The sequence below is a fragment of the Sturnira hondurensis genome, unplaced genomic scaffold (genome assembly GCF_014824575.4).
Source record: "Sturnira hondurensis isolate 20B ecotype Veracruz unplaced genomic scaffold, ASM1482457v3 Scaffold0016184, whole genome shotgun sequence".
In the NCBI taxonomy this organism is placed as follows: Eukaryota; Metazoa; Chordata; class Mammalia; order Chiroptera; family Phyllostomidae; genus Sturnira; species Sturnira hondurensis.
In genome coordinates this window covers 2837411-2853924 of record NW_028088815.1, presented here as the reverse complement: position 1 = coordinate 2853924, position 16514 = coordinate 2837411, and the positions used below count along the sequence as shown (strand labels likewise).

General features: G+C 39.4%; 1 protein-coding gene across 2 annotated transcripts in view; it reads left to right on the top strand.

Annotated features, from left to right (window-relative positions):
* The window catches only part of PCCA (propionyl-CoA carboxylase subunit alpha), a 468144-nt gene that overhangs the window by 343276 nt on the left and 108354 nt on the right, over positions 1–16514 (top strand). For both annotated transcript variants that reach the window (XM_037065798.1, XM_037065799.1), the window contains one exon: positions 4627–4725. In XM_037065798.1, the coding sequence (XP_036921693.1) occupies positions 4627–4725 (99 nt within the window). The remainder of the gene's footprint in view (positions 1–4626; positions 4726–16514) is intronic.

Below are 16514 nucleotides of genomic sequence, written 5' to 3'. Positions count from 1 at the left end.
CAGGTCGCTGGCACGTGAGCTGTGTCGCCTGCCTGTCCAGGCAGGATCTCCAAGTAATCCAAAGTCATGTGGCACCTTTCACTGGCAAGAGTTCTTTGTACCAAGTTCTAGTCAAAGTCTCTCCTGCTTTCCAGGCTACACAGCCAAAGGGAGCACGCCAAAGCTGCGTGGGCCTCTTCTACCAAAGCCGCACTCCACCAAAAGCGCACGTCTTTCTTCTTCACCTGGCCGCAGGGATCTCCATTCTGGCAAAGCTGCGTGGTCTTCCCTTTCACCTGGCCAAGAGGGGGTCTGCACTCTGCTGAAACCGCATGGCTCTCCCTCCTAATGGCTACAGGGGTCTACATCTTTCCAAAACAGCCTGGCTCTCCCCCTCACCTGGCCAAGAGGGGGTCCTCACTCTGCTAAAGCCACATGCCTCTCAAGCAGGCACTCTCTCAGAAGCAGCCCCAGTTCCAGCCTGGTTAGCCCCCACTCTGCTAAAGCCACATGCCTCTCTCGCAGGCACTCTCGCCGAGAAGCAGCTCTAGTTCCCAATTCCAGCCTGGTTCCTTGCCACTCACTTCTCCCTGGCCCAAAACTTGGGCACAGCTTTTTAACATATCTATGAAACCAGTTAAAGGTTATAGATATGTTAAATGACCATTCCAGAGGTTAGCTGCAAAACTGTTGCTATGCAAAACAGCTCTCAATGGCCCTGCTCCATTCGTCCCTTCCCCCAACTGACACCTGGGGGAGGGGGGAGGATATCTTAATATTTCCTCCAATATTCCTGTACACTTTGAGTTCTGGACACCATTCCAAATCTTTTCTGGCCACCCCCCCCCTTTGCTGCACCCTGTATCAGAAGTACCCAGTGAGTTCCTTGAGCATTCTAATAACCAGTGTTTTGAACGAGTCTGATAGATTGCTTATCTCCATTTTGTTTAGTTCTTTTTCTGGAGTTTTGTTCTGTTCTCTCATTTGGGCCATATTTCTTTGTCTCCTCATTTTGGCAGCCTCCCTGTGTTTATATCTGTGTATTAGGAAGAGCTGCTTTGACTCATGGTTTTAGTAATATGGCCTATGCACCAGTAAGTTGCATGGGGCAAAGCCTTATGTATTTGCCAGGGAGGGGCAACCTGTGTGAACCAGATTGATGGATTCTCCAATATGGTGTCGTCCCTCTGTAGCTCTGTGTGGGGGAAGGCTTAGACAGAGGGCAATACCACTGCTTGGCCTCTGGAGTTTGGTCTAGGAGGAAGCTGTGCCCTGGCACGCACCCTGATGCCAGACACTTCAGTTTCTCTCTGTATGCCACTGGTGTCCTTCCAGTTGCTGCCTCGGTGCTAAAACCCAGAGGGAGTTGAGTCCATGTAAGTCCTAAGTCGAGAGCAGATCGTTTAGGATAAGACTCCTGAGAATCCCAAAGTTTCTCCCACCACGCCAAACCCCACTGGTTTTTTCAGTCAGGAATTATTGGAACTTGTCTTCCTGGCACTGGAACCCTTGTCTGGGTGGTCTAATATGGGGCATGGATCCCTCACTCCCAAGGTACCCCTCTTGCTTTTTATCTACCACATGTGAATGTGTGACAGCCCATTTTGTGTCTGTGCCCCTCTGCCCCTCCTACCCACCTGGATGAATGTGAATTCTTTAATTCCTTTGTTGTTGGACTTCCATACAGCTCGATTTTCTGACAGTTCTGGGTGATATATGTTTTGTAGTCTAGTTGTATTTTTACTGTGGTTGTGCAAGGAGGTGAGCCATATTTACCCATGCCTCCATCTTGACCAGAAGTTTCATTTGCTTTTATATGTATTTTAGAATCAGTTTATCAATTTCTATTAGAAAACAAGTCTGCTGGATTTTTTAATTAGAATTTCATTGAATATATACATCAATTTAGTAGACAACATATCTTAATACTAAAACTCTTCTAATTTATGAAATATATATTCATTTTAGGTCATTTTTAATTTCTCATAAGAGTACTGTTTCCAGTTTCTGAAAAAGCAAAATTCTTCTCCCACTTTATCATTTGTTATTTACTTTTTAAGAGCTTTAATGAAATATAATTCACATACCTTACAATTTGTCCATTAAATTGTACAAGTCAATGGCTTGCAGTATATTCACAGAGTTGTAAATCCCTCATCGCAGTCAATTTTAGAATATTTTCACAATGCTAAATAAAAAGTTGCCCTGGCTGGTGTAGCCCAGTGGATTGAGCACGGGCCTGCAAACTAGATGATCGCGGTTCGATTCCCAGTCAGGGCACATGCCTGGGTTGCAGGCCAGTTCCCAGCAAGGGATGCACGAGAAGCAACCATACATTGATGTTTCTCTTCCTGTCTCCTCCCCTTCCCCTCTAAAAGATAAATAAATAAAATATTTAAAAAAAAAGTCCCATTACCCATAGTCATCGCCCCTCAATCGCCCCATCCATTTCCAACCCAGCCCCTTCTCAGGGCAGTCACTAATTTACTTTCTGTCTCTACAGATTTTTCTCTTCTGAACATTTCATGTAAATGAAAATAATTCTGTGACTGGCTTCTTTCAGCATGTGTTTTCAGCCTCATTCATGTTGGAGCATGTATCAGTATTTTATTTCTTTTTATTGCCAAATAATCTATTGTGTGGATACATCATATTTTGTTTTAAATATTCAGAAAAATGTTTCAATTCAGCCCTGGTTGGTGTAGCTCAGTGGGTTGAGTGTGGGTCTATGAACCAAAGATCGTGGTTCAATTTCCCAGTCAGGGTACATGCCTGGGTTGCAGGCCAGTTCCCAGCAGGGGATGCACAAGAGGCAACCATACACTGATATTTCTCTTCCTCTCTCCTTCCCTTCCCCTCTAAAGATAAATAAATTAAATTAAAAAATGTTTCATTTCAAATTGTAGTAAATTTGTTCACCCTCTAAAATTATTTGAGTATATCAGTTTTCTTTCTTCAATTTCCCTTCATATGCCCTAAAGATGACAATTGTAGTTTCATTTTAGCCCTTTTGATTGAAATTAATATCAAATATAAAATTTTAATCATTATTCAAAATCTTTTACAGCCTCTAGCTTTTTTTTTAACAAATAAACAAAACTTTCATAATTTAGTATTGAACTTTTTGCCCTTTTAAATTTAAAGGCCATTTCAAAGCAAATATTTTCAGCTTAATAAGGTATTTTTAATACTATCTCTAAACCTCTATTGTTAAGAGCTTCTTTTGGAAATCTTTCATTATAAGGTATTTAATTTAAGAAGAGGAGCTAAATAAGATGATTTTAAAATATATTAGTGCTGCTTCAATCAAAACTACAGTCTTTCTGCTTCCCAGATGTCGATCATGTAGAGTTTTAACAGTAACTAATGTATGAGATAGTATGATTATCTGACCTTATTCTTAAAACTTATTTAAGGGTAGGGTTGAAAAATGATTTGAGACAGGAGAAGGGGGAAATATTTAGGAACTACTGAGACAGATATATTGGTAGCAACTTTCATATATTAACTTGTTTAATTTTTATAGCACCCTCTCAGATACTTTTACTAATGTATCAGTCACCAGTCACCGGGAAATGTCACCAGTTCCATTCCTGGTCAGGATTGCTTGGGTGGCAGGCCTGGTCCCTGGATGAGGCATGTGTGAGAGGCAACTGATTGATATTTCTCTGGCACATTGATGTTTCTTTCCCTCCCTTTTCCTCTCCCTTCCCCTATCTCTAAAAATAAATAAACAAAATCTTTTAAAAAAAGAATCTAGAAAAAGTTTTTTTAAAGAAGCAGGGCATGAGTGAGTGAAAAGGAAGAAATAACTAATGGTACTTATATCTTAAATTAACTTTGATTTATTTCTATAGTGTCCCCTGCCGGGAACTGCATCCCCTGCCGGGAACTGGCCCGCAACCCAGACATGTGCCCTGACTGGGAATCGAACCACGATCATCTGGTTCACAGGCCCGTGCTCAATCCACTGAGCTACACCAGCCAGAGCTTTTTATTTCAATTTTATGTTATTTATTTGGAAGTTAAAATTTTTCTTTTAAGTATATCCATATTAAAATATTATGGGATATTTGTGGTATCTCCATGACTGATGATTAGATTAAATTAGTCATTTTTGATCTATAAAAACGTGATAGAGCTTTGCAAAGTTCAAAATGAACTTTTAATATTCAATACCAAAGAATTTTGTCTAATTAAAGCTTCTATTTAATTAAGACAACGATGCATAGTCCTTCATTAAAATTAACACAAAAAAGTTCTTTCTTGGTCCTTAGAGAGGATATTATATGCAGACCCTGTTGTGTGAGTTGCAAATGTCACTAGAATTTATATGCATTAGTTGTCTAATTGCAGTAAATGTAGCATGTCCACATAGGCTTAGAGTTAGAAGGCTGTTTGTTACTTACTAAAAATTACTTGAAACCTCAGTACCCAAAGGCAGCTGTGCCCAGGTCCTTCACCTCTCCCCAGAGATGGCTAAGAAGACTCTTGTTGGACCCTGTCTTTCATGACGGGAGCAGTAAACATGACAGGTTGTTGGGGAGCCATCTGTTTAAAATGGCTGCTGCTTTGTATGCAGTAATGAACTTGAGATCAGTTTTCTGTCTTTCTTCATGGTAACAGTCTTATTTGGTGTCACAACAGGTGGAAGTCGATGAGTCGAAACTAAATGTGACCAGCACGTGGAACCTGGCTTCACCCTTATTGTCTGTCAACATTGATGGTACTCAGAGGATGATACAGGTAAATGTTCTGATGATTTACTTGGAGTATTCCATGAAGTCAAAAATCCTTAGCAGTGTCTGTGTGGTTAATACCTACAGATATGGTAGGGAAAAGCTGACTTTTATCCATATAGTTCACTTTATAGTTGAAAACATTTTTTCTTATTTTAAAAAATCTTGACTAAAGTTTTATTCAGAGAAATCAGAGCTTGCTCTTTTCAGGCAAAGAAGGAAGGTTAGTATATTATACTCTGTTATAAAGCATTCTGCACATTTTTGCCATTGTAAAATATGACTTGCGTTATTACCTTCCTTTTCTGTGTAATTGAAATCGTGTGTATTAGGCCATCAGAAATGTCAGCTATTCAGGTTGACTTGCCATAGCATGTTGATGGCTTTTAAAAAGTGAGTAATCTTAACTTATTAACCTTTTTCTTCCCCCAATATAAAATTTCTTGCATTAATGAGATGCCTTGAAGTCCAGAGTTGATTAAATGTTCTTTGTAATCAGTGACCTCTATTTTAAAGTAGGGAGCTATGAAAAGAGATTCTGCCAAAATTCCTTCAGCTCACCTCATAGTTGAGATTTAGGGTTCCAGGAACAAACAAACAAACAAAACAAAACACAATAGCACATGTGGCTATCACATGCAAAGAAAAATCATAAATTTTCCATAGAATTAAATTCTCATTCTTTTTTTATGAAAATATTTTTAGATATTTTTAACTTGATTTTACATGGGGCACTAATTTTTAAAACCTAAAAAACTCAAGAGAATCACAGATAGGGACTACTCTGTACCAGGCTTATATGTACCTCTCTCTATTAGAGGTTGCACAGCAGAGGATTCCAGAATCCCTCACTAAATATTTGATCACTAAACCTATTTTCAAGCCGGGGTCAACCTATATGGTTCTAAGAAACAGTAAACTCTCAGTTATGAACCCTATATTTTAACTTTGATTTTGTAAATTGTGTGTGTATATCTGTTTAGAGAAAGAGGTTGGGAGGCAGACAGAGAGGCAGAGAATCATGGATGTGTGAGAGAAACATTAATCATTTGCCTCTCACACACATCCCAGCTTGGGGCCAGGCCAGGAATGCAGGCATATACTCTGACCTGGAACTGAACTGGCAACCTCTTGCTTTGTGGGATGACACTCAACCAACTGAGCCATGTTGATCGGGTCTCAGTATATTTTTTCTCTCATACTTTCTTTTATATTATTTTTAGCTTTTTAATTTTTATTTTTGATTTTAGAGAGAGGGGAAGGAAAGGAAAAAGGGAGGGGAAGAAACATCAATGTGATAGAGAAACATTGATTGGCTGCCTCTTGTATACCCCCTGACTGGGTACCAAACCTGCAACCCAGAAACATGCCCTGATTGGGAATTGAAATGGTTTGTGGAATAATGACCAACTGAGGTGTACCAGACAGGGCTTCTTTCATATTCTAAGTATGAGGTTAAAGGCTTTGAAACCCTTAGAAAATATCACTGAATAACTTCACATCACTTACGTTTAGTTAGTGTGTCTTCACAATGCATGGCTTTTAATATTCATGTTTCATAGAATGTATTCTGCGCTGAAGGTGCTGTTGCTCAGGCATTAGTGTGATTTGGCCAGGGGCACATAGTATGACCTTTCAGTAGTTAGTAGAGAGACAGATAAAGTTCTACTATCTAAATCTTTTTATCATGAAATTTTTTGCTTCCTTCTCAATGACTATGAAGATAGGTGTCTTAATGGCACTTTTAGATGTAGAGTTTCTAGCCAGATTAACACTGGATATGTATTTAGAATAATCCACAGAAGCCATTTTTTTGGAGCATAGTGATAAAGCTCAGTAAATTCTTTTTTATTCTTGTAAACTTCTTGGTTAAAAAAATTTTTTAAATATATTTTATTGATTAAGCTATTACACTTGTCCTATTTCCCCCACTTCATTCCCCTCCACCCTGCATACCCCTCCCCCACCATTCCCCTACCTAGTTTATGTTCATGTGTCACAAGTTCCTTAGATTCTACATTTTCCATACTATTCTTGCCCTCCCCCCTGTCTATTTTCTACCTACTGTCTATGCTACTTATTCTCTGTACCTTCTCCCCCCTTCTCCTCCTCCCACTCCCCTTGGGTTGCTAACCCTCCATGTGATCTCCATTTCTATGGTTCCACTTCTGATCTAACTGTCCTCTTAGTTTGCTTTTGTTTTAGGTGTGGTTGTTAATAACTGTGAGTTTGCTGTCCTTTCACTGTTCATATCTTTTATCTCCTTTTTCTTAGATAAGTCCCTTTAAATTTCATATAATAAGGGCTTGGTGATGATGAACTCCTTGAACTTGAACTTATCTGAGAAGCACTTTATCTGCCCTTGCATTCTAAATGAAAGCTTTGCTGGAGAGAGCAATCTTGGATGTAGGTCTTTGGATTTCATGACTTGGAATACTTCTTTCCAGCTCCTTCTTGCCTGTAAGGTCTCTTTTGAGAAATCCGCTGACATTCTGATGGGTACTCCTTTGTAGGTGACTGTCCCCTGATCTCTTGCTGCTTCTAGAATTCTCTCCTTCATTTTCGTCTTGGCTAATGTAATTATGATGTGCCTTGGTGTGTTCCTTCTTGGGTCCAACTTCTTTGGAACTCTCTGAGCTTCCTGGATTTCCTGGAAGTCTATTTCTTTTGCCAGACTGGGGAAGTTCTCCTTTATTATTTGTTCAGATAAGTTTTCCACTCATGGCAGTTTCTTTCCCCCCTCTGGTACCCCTATAACTCGGATGTTGGAATGTTTAAAGATGTCCTGGAGGTTCCTAAGCCTCTCCTCATTTTTTTGAATTCTTGTTTCTTCATTGTTTTCTGTTTGGTCATTTTTTTTTCTTCCTTGTGGTCCACTCCATTGATTTGAGTCCCAGTTTCCTTTCCATTACTGTTGGTTTCCTGTGTATTTCCCTTCATTTCAATTAGTTTAGCCTTCATATGTTCCTCTAATTTGTGACTAAAATCAACCAGTTCTGTTAGCATCCTGATCACCAGTGTTTTGAACTGTGCATCTGAAAGTTTGGCTAACTCTTGGTTGCTTAGAATTATTGGCTCTGGGGCTTTGAGCTGTTCTTGAGCCATAATGTTTTGGTCTGTTCGCACCTGTTACATGTGAGGGGCGGAGCCTTAGGTGTTCCCCAGGGCAGGGCAACCCAGGTTGCTGGATTATGATGCTGTATGTGAGGGCGGGGTCAGAGAGGGGCAATGGCATTTTTTCTGCTCTCTCTCAGATTTCTGTCTCTTCTGCTGCTTTCCACAAGCAAATTGGGCCCTTCTGGTGCTGGTTCCCAGGTGTGTGGGCTTGTGTATTCTCCAGGACCCTATGGGTCTCTCTACTGAACTCTCCCAGCACCTTGACCCTGAAAGTCTTTCCAATTGGTGCTTTCAGGCTCTAATTCCGTTCGCTGGGGCCCTAGCCTGAGCAGTCTGTGTCAGTGTTTGCTCCTTCACTTGGTTTATCTGTGCGTGAATGTGTGACCGCAGTCAGCCAGCTGGCTTGTGCCCTCAGTGGGTCCGCCTGTTGCCACCCCACACCTGGGATCCGCCAACCGCCACTTGCGCTCTTTCCTTCCCGACCCTGCTCTGCTGCTGACTCTGCCCCTCTTACCCATCCGGCTAAATGGTTCGTTGTTGTCAGACTTCCATACAGTTCAATCTGCTGTGTTCTGGCTGCCTTTTTGTTACTAAAACTTTGTTGTCTTTAAACTTGGTTTTGCGAGGAGGCACAGTGTTTCCACCTATGCCTCCATCTTGGCTGGAACTCTAGAATCTTGGTTAAAAAATTAATGTGAAATAAATGACAACTGAAGACAGCCCCTTGACTCTTAGAAGGAGGTCATGGCTTCCAGTTAAATGCTCTCTCATTGGAAGGAAATAAAGTGGGGGAAGTGAATGGAATATTGAAAAAAACAAAAAGTCATTCACCTAAAAGAAAAAGTAACGAAAGTTGTTCCTTATGAGAATAGATGAATTTTATTTACTTTCTATGAGCATTAAAATTCAGTATGGACTCTTTTTTTCTCCTCAAAATGCTAACAGTTATTATAAGAATAATAACATATAGTGCCTACTGTATATCAGATACAATGCTAAGCACAGTATTCTATTAACTCCTTTCATCTCCATAAAAATTGTATGAAGTAGGTACTATTTTTATATTGTATTAAATGAGGCAACTGAGGCTCAGAGAATGTGAAGTGACTTGTTCAAGGTCCTATAGCTAATGCAGGGTAGAGCTAGGATTTAAATCCAAACAATCTTGCTAAGAATTAATTTTGTTAAGCACTACACTATGCCAAACAAGCTAAGTAACTCCCTGTGATTACAAAGCTAGCAAGAGGCTAAGCAGGAATTTGAACTCTGGAAGTGGGTCCCAGACTTTATGCCTCTAACTACTATGCTATTGGATTGGCCCCAAAAGTTTGTTTATTTTTTTCCATAAAATAAAATACATATTTTTCATTTTCACCAATAACTGTATTCATTTAAATATTTTGAGTACCTATATCGGCTATCTCCCATGTGGTATAACATTGACTGTTCTCATTTAATGTCTCGATTTGATAGTAATCAACTTCAGCTTGTCTACCTGACTGCATAGCATTGACCAGCAAGAAATGTCAAGCATGAAACTTTGCAAACCACTTTTTACACATTCAATGAGTCACAGCACTACAGAAATCTTTTTATTTTTTGCATTTAAGTTTTTTACCTTTCTTGTAATAATAAAGCATAATATGCCAAAAATGTTCTATATTTTCCTCCACTTTAATATTAAAATGGCTATACAGCCCTGGCTGGCATAGCTCATTGGATTGAGCATGGGCCTGTGAAGCAAAGGGTCACCGGTTCCATTCCCAGTCAGGGCACATGTGTGGGTTGCAGGCCAGGTCCCTGGTGGGGGATGTATGAGAGGCAACCACACATTGATGTTTATCTCCCTCTCTTTCTCCTTCCCTTACCCTCTTTCTGAAAATAAATAAATAAAATATTTTAAAAATAAATGAAATGGCTATACAGAAATTCACCCATTTTGATAATTTTTTAATGCATGCTGATATGACCGCTGTCACAATACAGTCCAACAAAATTGTTTCAAATGAAGTTAAAGACAACTAAATGCACTACAGACATCTTATGGGGAAAAAACAAACAAACATTTTGTCCAACCCATCATATAGTACTTTTTAGTTTTCCCATAAATTTCTTCAAGTAACAATTTACCTCTCATTCATGCTTTAAATTAATGATGTTCAAATGTTAGTGTGCTTCAGAATCAACTAGAAGACTTGGTAAAACTCAGATTGTTAGACTGACTGACAGAGTTATTCCAATTTAGTAGGTCTGGCTTAGGTGTGCATTTCTAATAGTTCCCTAGTGAATGGTGGTCCTCCTGGTCCAGGGTCCATTACTTGAGAACCACTGCTTTAAGCCTTTGCAATCAGTCAGTAAGCTGTGGAATGGTGAGCATAAATGAGGTAAAAAGAAGCCAGGTCATTTGAAGTCTTGTTAATTATGTAGTGTGGACTCTGCATTATCCTTAGGCAAGTGGCACCCATGGGAAAATTTTAACTAAAGAATTGATGATGGGAAGAGAATTGAAATTTAGAAAGTGCTCTTTTTTTTGGTTGCATTGTGGAGAGTGGATTGAAGAAGAATGAGATCAGAGGCAAAGAGAACTTAGGAGGTATTAGAGAAAAACAGATGGGAAATTATTTTATCTGGAAAATAATGAAGAGATTTGAAAGAACAATGGGAGAAAGAACTGGTGGCTTCACAGTGTTCTTTGGTAATTTCTCTTCTGCCTGCTCTTAAACATGGGCAAATCTTCAAGCTTTATTCCTAACGCCTTTTTTCCTCTACGCTGACCTCCCAAGATACATTGACCAAGAGTTTCTGTTCACTACCTCCAAGCAAATAGGTATGAAACTACTACTATGTGTTTGGATTTCTCATACTTGTTTATGGTAAATTTGGAGAATAGGATGGATTATCACAGGTACTTCAAGTGGTTTTACAGTATAACTGATGTTCTTTTTTCCCTGGATTTTTGTATATACATTTAAACTCTTTATTAAGTGCTTTATATATATAAAATGGCATGTATTAAGCTCATAAAAGGTAGAGACTAATACAATGAACCTGTTTACCCACCCTCTAGATCAGTGATTTCTACCTTTTTCATCCCATGGCACACATAATCTAATTACTAAAATTCTGTGGCACACCAAAAAATATATTTTTTGCCAACTTAACAAAAAACAGGTATAATTTTGATTCATTTACACCAGACAGCTATTGTGTAGGCTGTTGTCATTTTTTAAATTTGACCATCTAAGGGAAAAAAGGTCAGTGCTCCTGACTAAATAGTCAGGTATTGCATGTTTTAAAAATTCTGTGACACGCTGGTTGAAAATCTCTGATCTAGATTAAAATAATAAGCAATCTGTTGGCTTTTCCTTGAACAGCCTCTTAATTAAATCCTCCTTCCTGCTGTCCCCAGAGGTAACCACTATCCTGATCTTTAAATTTTCACTTCATTTCTCTTCTTTAGAGATATGTATATAAACAGCAAAACTATAAACAATACATCACTTAGCTATTTGTGTTTTTGAACTTCATGTAAATGGCACCATACTCTCTATGCTTCTGTGAGTTGCCTCTTCCTCCAGTATTGTTCGTGAGTTTGAGCCATGTTAATGCATGTAGCTTTAGCTTATGTTCATGCTATATGTTATTAAATCATACTAATATACCACATTTATTTATTCTTTCACCCCTAAGTAGACATTTATGTTATATATTTTATCACAAATAATGCTTATATGAGCGTTCATCTACTATATGTTTCCTCTTGAAATAAGAATTTCTCCAAGAAATATGTCAGTAGAATGGCTGGGTGTTGGGAGTAATGCATTTTTTTCTATTTTCAAATTTTATTTATTTATTTACTTATCTATATTGTTGTTCAAGTACAGTTGTTTACATTTTCCCCGTACCACTCTCCTCTCACCCCATCCATCCCCACATCCCTCCCCCTGATTCTACCCCCTGTCCTTGGTTTTGTCCATGTGTCCTTTATAATTGTCCCTGAAATCCCTTCCCTCTTTTACCCTCATTATTCCCTCCCACCTCCCCTCTGGTTACTGTCAGATTTTTCTTAATTTCAAGGTCTCTGGTTATATTTTGCTTGTTTGTTTGTTTTGTTGATTAGATTACACTTAAAGGTGAGAGCATGTGGTATGCATTCTTAATTCTACATGGTAATACCAAATGCTTTTCCTTATGTTGCCATACCAATTTACATGCCTAACAATAGTGATGATGACATTAGGAACATGAATAAGAAGCTAACTTTATTGTATACTTACTATGTCAGGCACTGATTCTTCTATGCACTTCTTAGTGCTTAATTTATTTAATCCTCCCAGCAGTTCAATAATGTGTGTACTAGTGTTTTATCTCATTTTGTAGTTGGGAAACTGAGGCCTTTAGAGTATAAATTGTTTGCCCAAGGCATCTGCTGGTAAATGTAAAAGCCAGAATTTGAACCCAGAAATCTGAGCCCTTAACAATTACACTTCATGTCCTAGTGAACCCTTGGTATCCAGACTAAAGTTTTTCCTGACTGGTGGATTTAAATAGTATCTCTTTGTGGTTTTAATGTGTATTTCCCTGACTAGTAATGACAATGAGCACTAGAAAATATTTTATCTATCTATCTATCTGTCTATCTTCCTGTCTATTTATTTTAAATATAGTTATTGACAGTCTTGTTTTCTTTTCTGCAAAATGCCTGTTCATAGCTTATGCTCATTTTTAAAAATTGAATTGCTTGTCCTTTTCTTATTGATTCATAAATGTTCTTTATATTGTGTGGATTGTGATCCTTTGTTGGTTATATGTGTTACAGATAACTTCTCCCACTTGTAGCTTGTATTTTTGCCTGTTTAACTTAACTAAGTGAAGTTTTAAATCAGAGATTTAATGTCAATATTTTCACTCCTTTCCTTTATGGTTTGTTTATTTTGTATTGGATTAAACAATCATCTTCTGCATCCAAACTCATAAAGAAACTTGCCTATATTTTCTTCTAAACCTTTTAAGTTGTGCTTTTTTTCACATGTAAATCCTTAATCTCCCTGAGATTGATTTTTATGTATGCTATAGGATCCACTTTTGCTTTTTAAAGTGGTTAAGCAGCTGTACTTACTTCTAGTCATGTGTTTTTCCCCCTTACTAGCTTGCTACCTTTTCACCTTTTCACCCCCCTGTATTCTTTAAATGCTTATTGTTTCTATGAAGTGTTTCTCAACTAAATGTAAATAAAAAGGTGACTTTTCCCTTACCATGAAACTCTGATCATTATATTTGATTCCATAAGCTCTCTTTCAATCACTTCCTTTCCTTTTTCATATCTCCAGGGAAACCTTAGCTACTTAAAGTGTTTGTGTGCTTGTGTGTGTGTTTTGCAGGCCAAAGATATTTGAGATACATGTTGGGAAAGCATGTTCATGAAATGGGAGGTAGACTGGGAAGCATTCAGATAGGGAAGTAATGGGACCTAAGCATGGGAAAATAGATTGGAAGAGTCAAGTTGTGAATGAAGGGCTGATCATGGGTCCTGGGGTGGGCAGCACACTCCATTATGAGCATTAAGGTGGCACCAATATGGCAGTGCTTTCACATTTAAGCAATAAGAGGAGGAGGTCCTGAAATTTTCCAGCCCAAGCTAGAAACTCTTCTGGCTTCTGGCTACTGGATGTCCAGACTTAGGTAGTGGAGTGATTTTGGTGATGACAGCATGCCTGTCCCGCTGAGTGCTAGTACACATAAACGGGAAAGTGGGCATGGGGGGCTCACAAGGCTGGACAGAAATCCTGTTGAACAACAAAAATTTTAAATGATTTGCTAGGATTATTCCTGTATTGAAAATTTCTAATTATGCTTTTTCAAAAAGTACTAAAAATAAAGGTTCAAGATGCCAAATTAAAAAAAAGAGGCTCTGCTTTTCAATTACCAGTGGAGATACTATTGCAACTTCTTTTGCAGAGGAAAGTGATGTTAAACAATAACCTCCAATTCCCCACCCCAGCCCCTGGCAACCATCATTGTACTTTCTGGCTCTGTGTAGTTGGCTACTCTAGTTACCTCATGTAAGTGGAATCACACAGTATTTCAGTTAGTTTGATGTCTTTAGGGACCATCCATGTTCTAGCATGTATCAGAATTTCTTTTCTTTTTAAGGCTGAATAATATGCCATTGCAAGTATATATACAATTTTTTTATCCATTTATTGTCAATGAACATTTGGGTTGCTGCTACTTTTTGGATATTGTTAGTAACACTGTCATGAACATGGATGTACAAATATATAAGTCCCTGGTTTTGGGATACATACCCAGAAATGGAATTGCTAGATCATGTAGTAATTCTATGTTTAATTTTTTGAAGAACCACCATTCTATTTTCCACAGCAGCTGCACCATTTTACGTTCCCATCAGTGATGCTCAAGGATTCCAATTTCTTCACATTTTCCCCAACACTTGTTTTTTTCTGGTGGTTCTTGTTGTCTAGCTATTTTTATAATAGCTATTTTAAGGGCATGGCATGGAATGTCACTTTGTAACAGGATTTATTTAGTTATTGAAAAAACACTCAGAGTACTTTCCAATACTTTCCCTTCCTTTATCTGTTTTATAGTGTAGCCCAGTCAGTGCATAAATGTAACTTTTTAAATGCAAATAGAAGCAACTTTCTTACAACTGTTATTTTAAACCTTCTCTCAACTTACTTTTCCTCTCCTGCATAAAATCATGTACAATTCTCATTCTGTACAGTTACTACCAGGTAATAAGCAAGCCATAGTCTTTTTGGGAGAGGGTATGTTTAAAAGCCCAGTTCATTGTAATGTCAAAACTGGTAGAGGAGGAGGGTTAAGATGGCGACAGAGTAGCACCGAGGGAACCCAGCTCTCGTGCATGTGGTGGAAAATCCGGGCGGATCTACCGAAGAACAGCATAATCAACCAACAGTTCCCCAACATTTATGAAAATAGGAGACCAGAGAGTGTGACAGAGGAACCAAACAGTGGCAGGTCGGCAAGGAATCCAGAAGGCGAGTGAGGACAAAAGCGACTGCGCGCCCGAAGCCTCTCAGGCTGCGGGCTGCGCCTCGGCCCGGGCGCGCCGTGGAGCGTGAGTACCGACGAGAATTGGCGCGCAATGGGGGCTGGCACCATCAGGGGGAAAAAGGAGCCCCGTCTGAATCCAGGGCTGGGGCGCCGGTGATGGAGTGAACGCTGGAGAACTGGCATCCGGCATCCGGTGGACCAGCAATGCACTCCTCGGGAGAGAACTGACTCTCCCCTCCTCGTCTAGGCAGGCGGATTAGTGCCGGGCAGAGACCCGTGGACTTGGGTTAACGTAGAGGGTGGCAACTGCGGACACCGCGGTCGCCAGCCCGCCAGCCCGAAGGATTTAAGAAGGACACTGTCATTGCTGGTCTTTTGGGATTGGGCTGGAACGAGAGACAGGCTTTGTGGAGAAGTCTCTATTGGGAACGCCTGGGTCCTGCACGGGATGGAGAAGGACGGTGCCGGATACCGAGGGCCACAGGCAGCCTCAAGGGGCTGTGTGTGACCACAGACCAATCAGCAGCCTGCTAGCTGGCGCCTGCATACCTGCCCTCAGAGACGCGGCAACCAGAAAAACCGGTTTGGACAGTTTGAAACCAACAAAGGAAGGGTGCCTCCTTTTTTTTTTCTTTTTCTTTTTTTTTCTTTTTTCTTCCTTCTCTAGTGTGTGTGTGTGTGTGTGTGTGTGTGTGTTTTCCCTTTCCCCCTTTTTTTCTTTCTTTTTATTTATTTATTTATTTTCCTTTTTCTCTCTCAACCTCTTTTGTAATTAATCTTATATCTTGTAAACTGTATTGTTGCTCTATCTTTCAATACTGTGTCCCTCATTTCTTCTCCTTTTTGTCCGGTTTTAGTCCTTGTGTTCTTCCCAAATTTTCTGCTTATTCCCCTTTTCTCCTGACTTTTGCATATGTGTGTGTGTGTATGTGTGTGTGTGTGTCAGATTGTTTGTTTGTGCGTTGCTTAGTTTTCTTTTGAGGTGTATTATTGTTATTTTTGCATTATTCTTACTCCTTTTTTCATTTCAAGAATATCTTTGTATCACACCTCTTTCTGTACAGGTTTTTTAGTCCTGGCCGGGTATACTGTACTACCTGACAGGTTCCCACTGCTCCTTCCTCCACAGTGTTTTGCTGATTTTCTATACTTCACGTGCTTTCCTTTGCTATACTACCCAAGCTCTATAACCCCCATTTAGACAGATCACATAGAATCTATCACTTGAGTGTTCCTCTAATATTAGTGTAAATAAGGGCTGTTCTGTACAACAGTAATACTTCATAACACATCTCTTGGACCTTAGACCACCTTACAGGTGCCTGAATTCTATAACTCTATTTACTCACATGCTACACCCAGTTACTAACCTGTATTGTCACCTTACCTCAAATCTGACCACCCGCAACCACACTGCTTTCTAGATACAACTCACAAGCCCCCCCTTCTTAACAAGACACTTAACTTATGCCCACCCTTTCCTAAAAGTGGTAAGCTGGGTTGAAGAGCACGGTTAACTCTATACATAGCCTAGAGATTGTCTATTTCTTCTCTGCCCACTGTGTCTGTAAATAACATAAAATAACCTTCTGCTATCATAAACCATTTTGCCTCCCACACAACTGATCACACACGCAC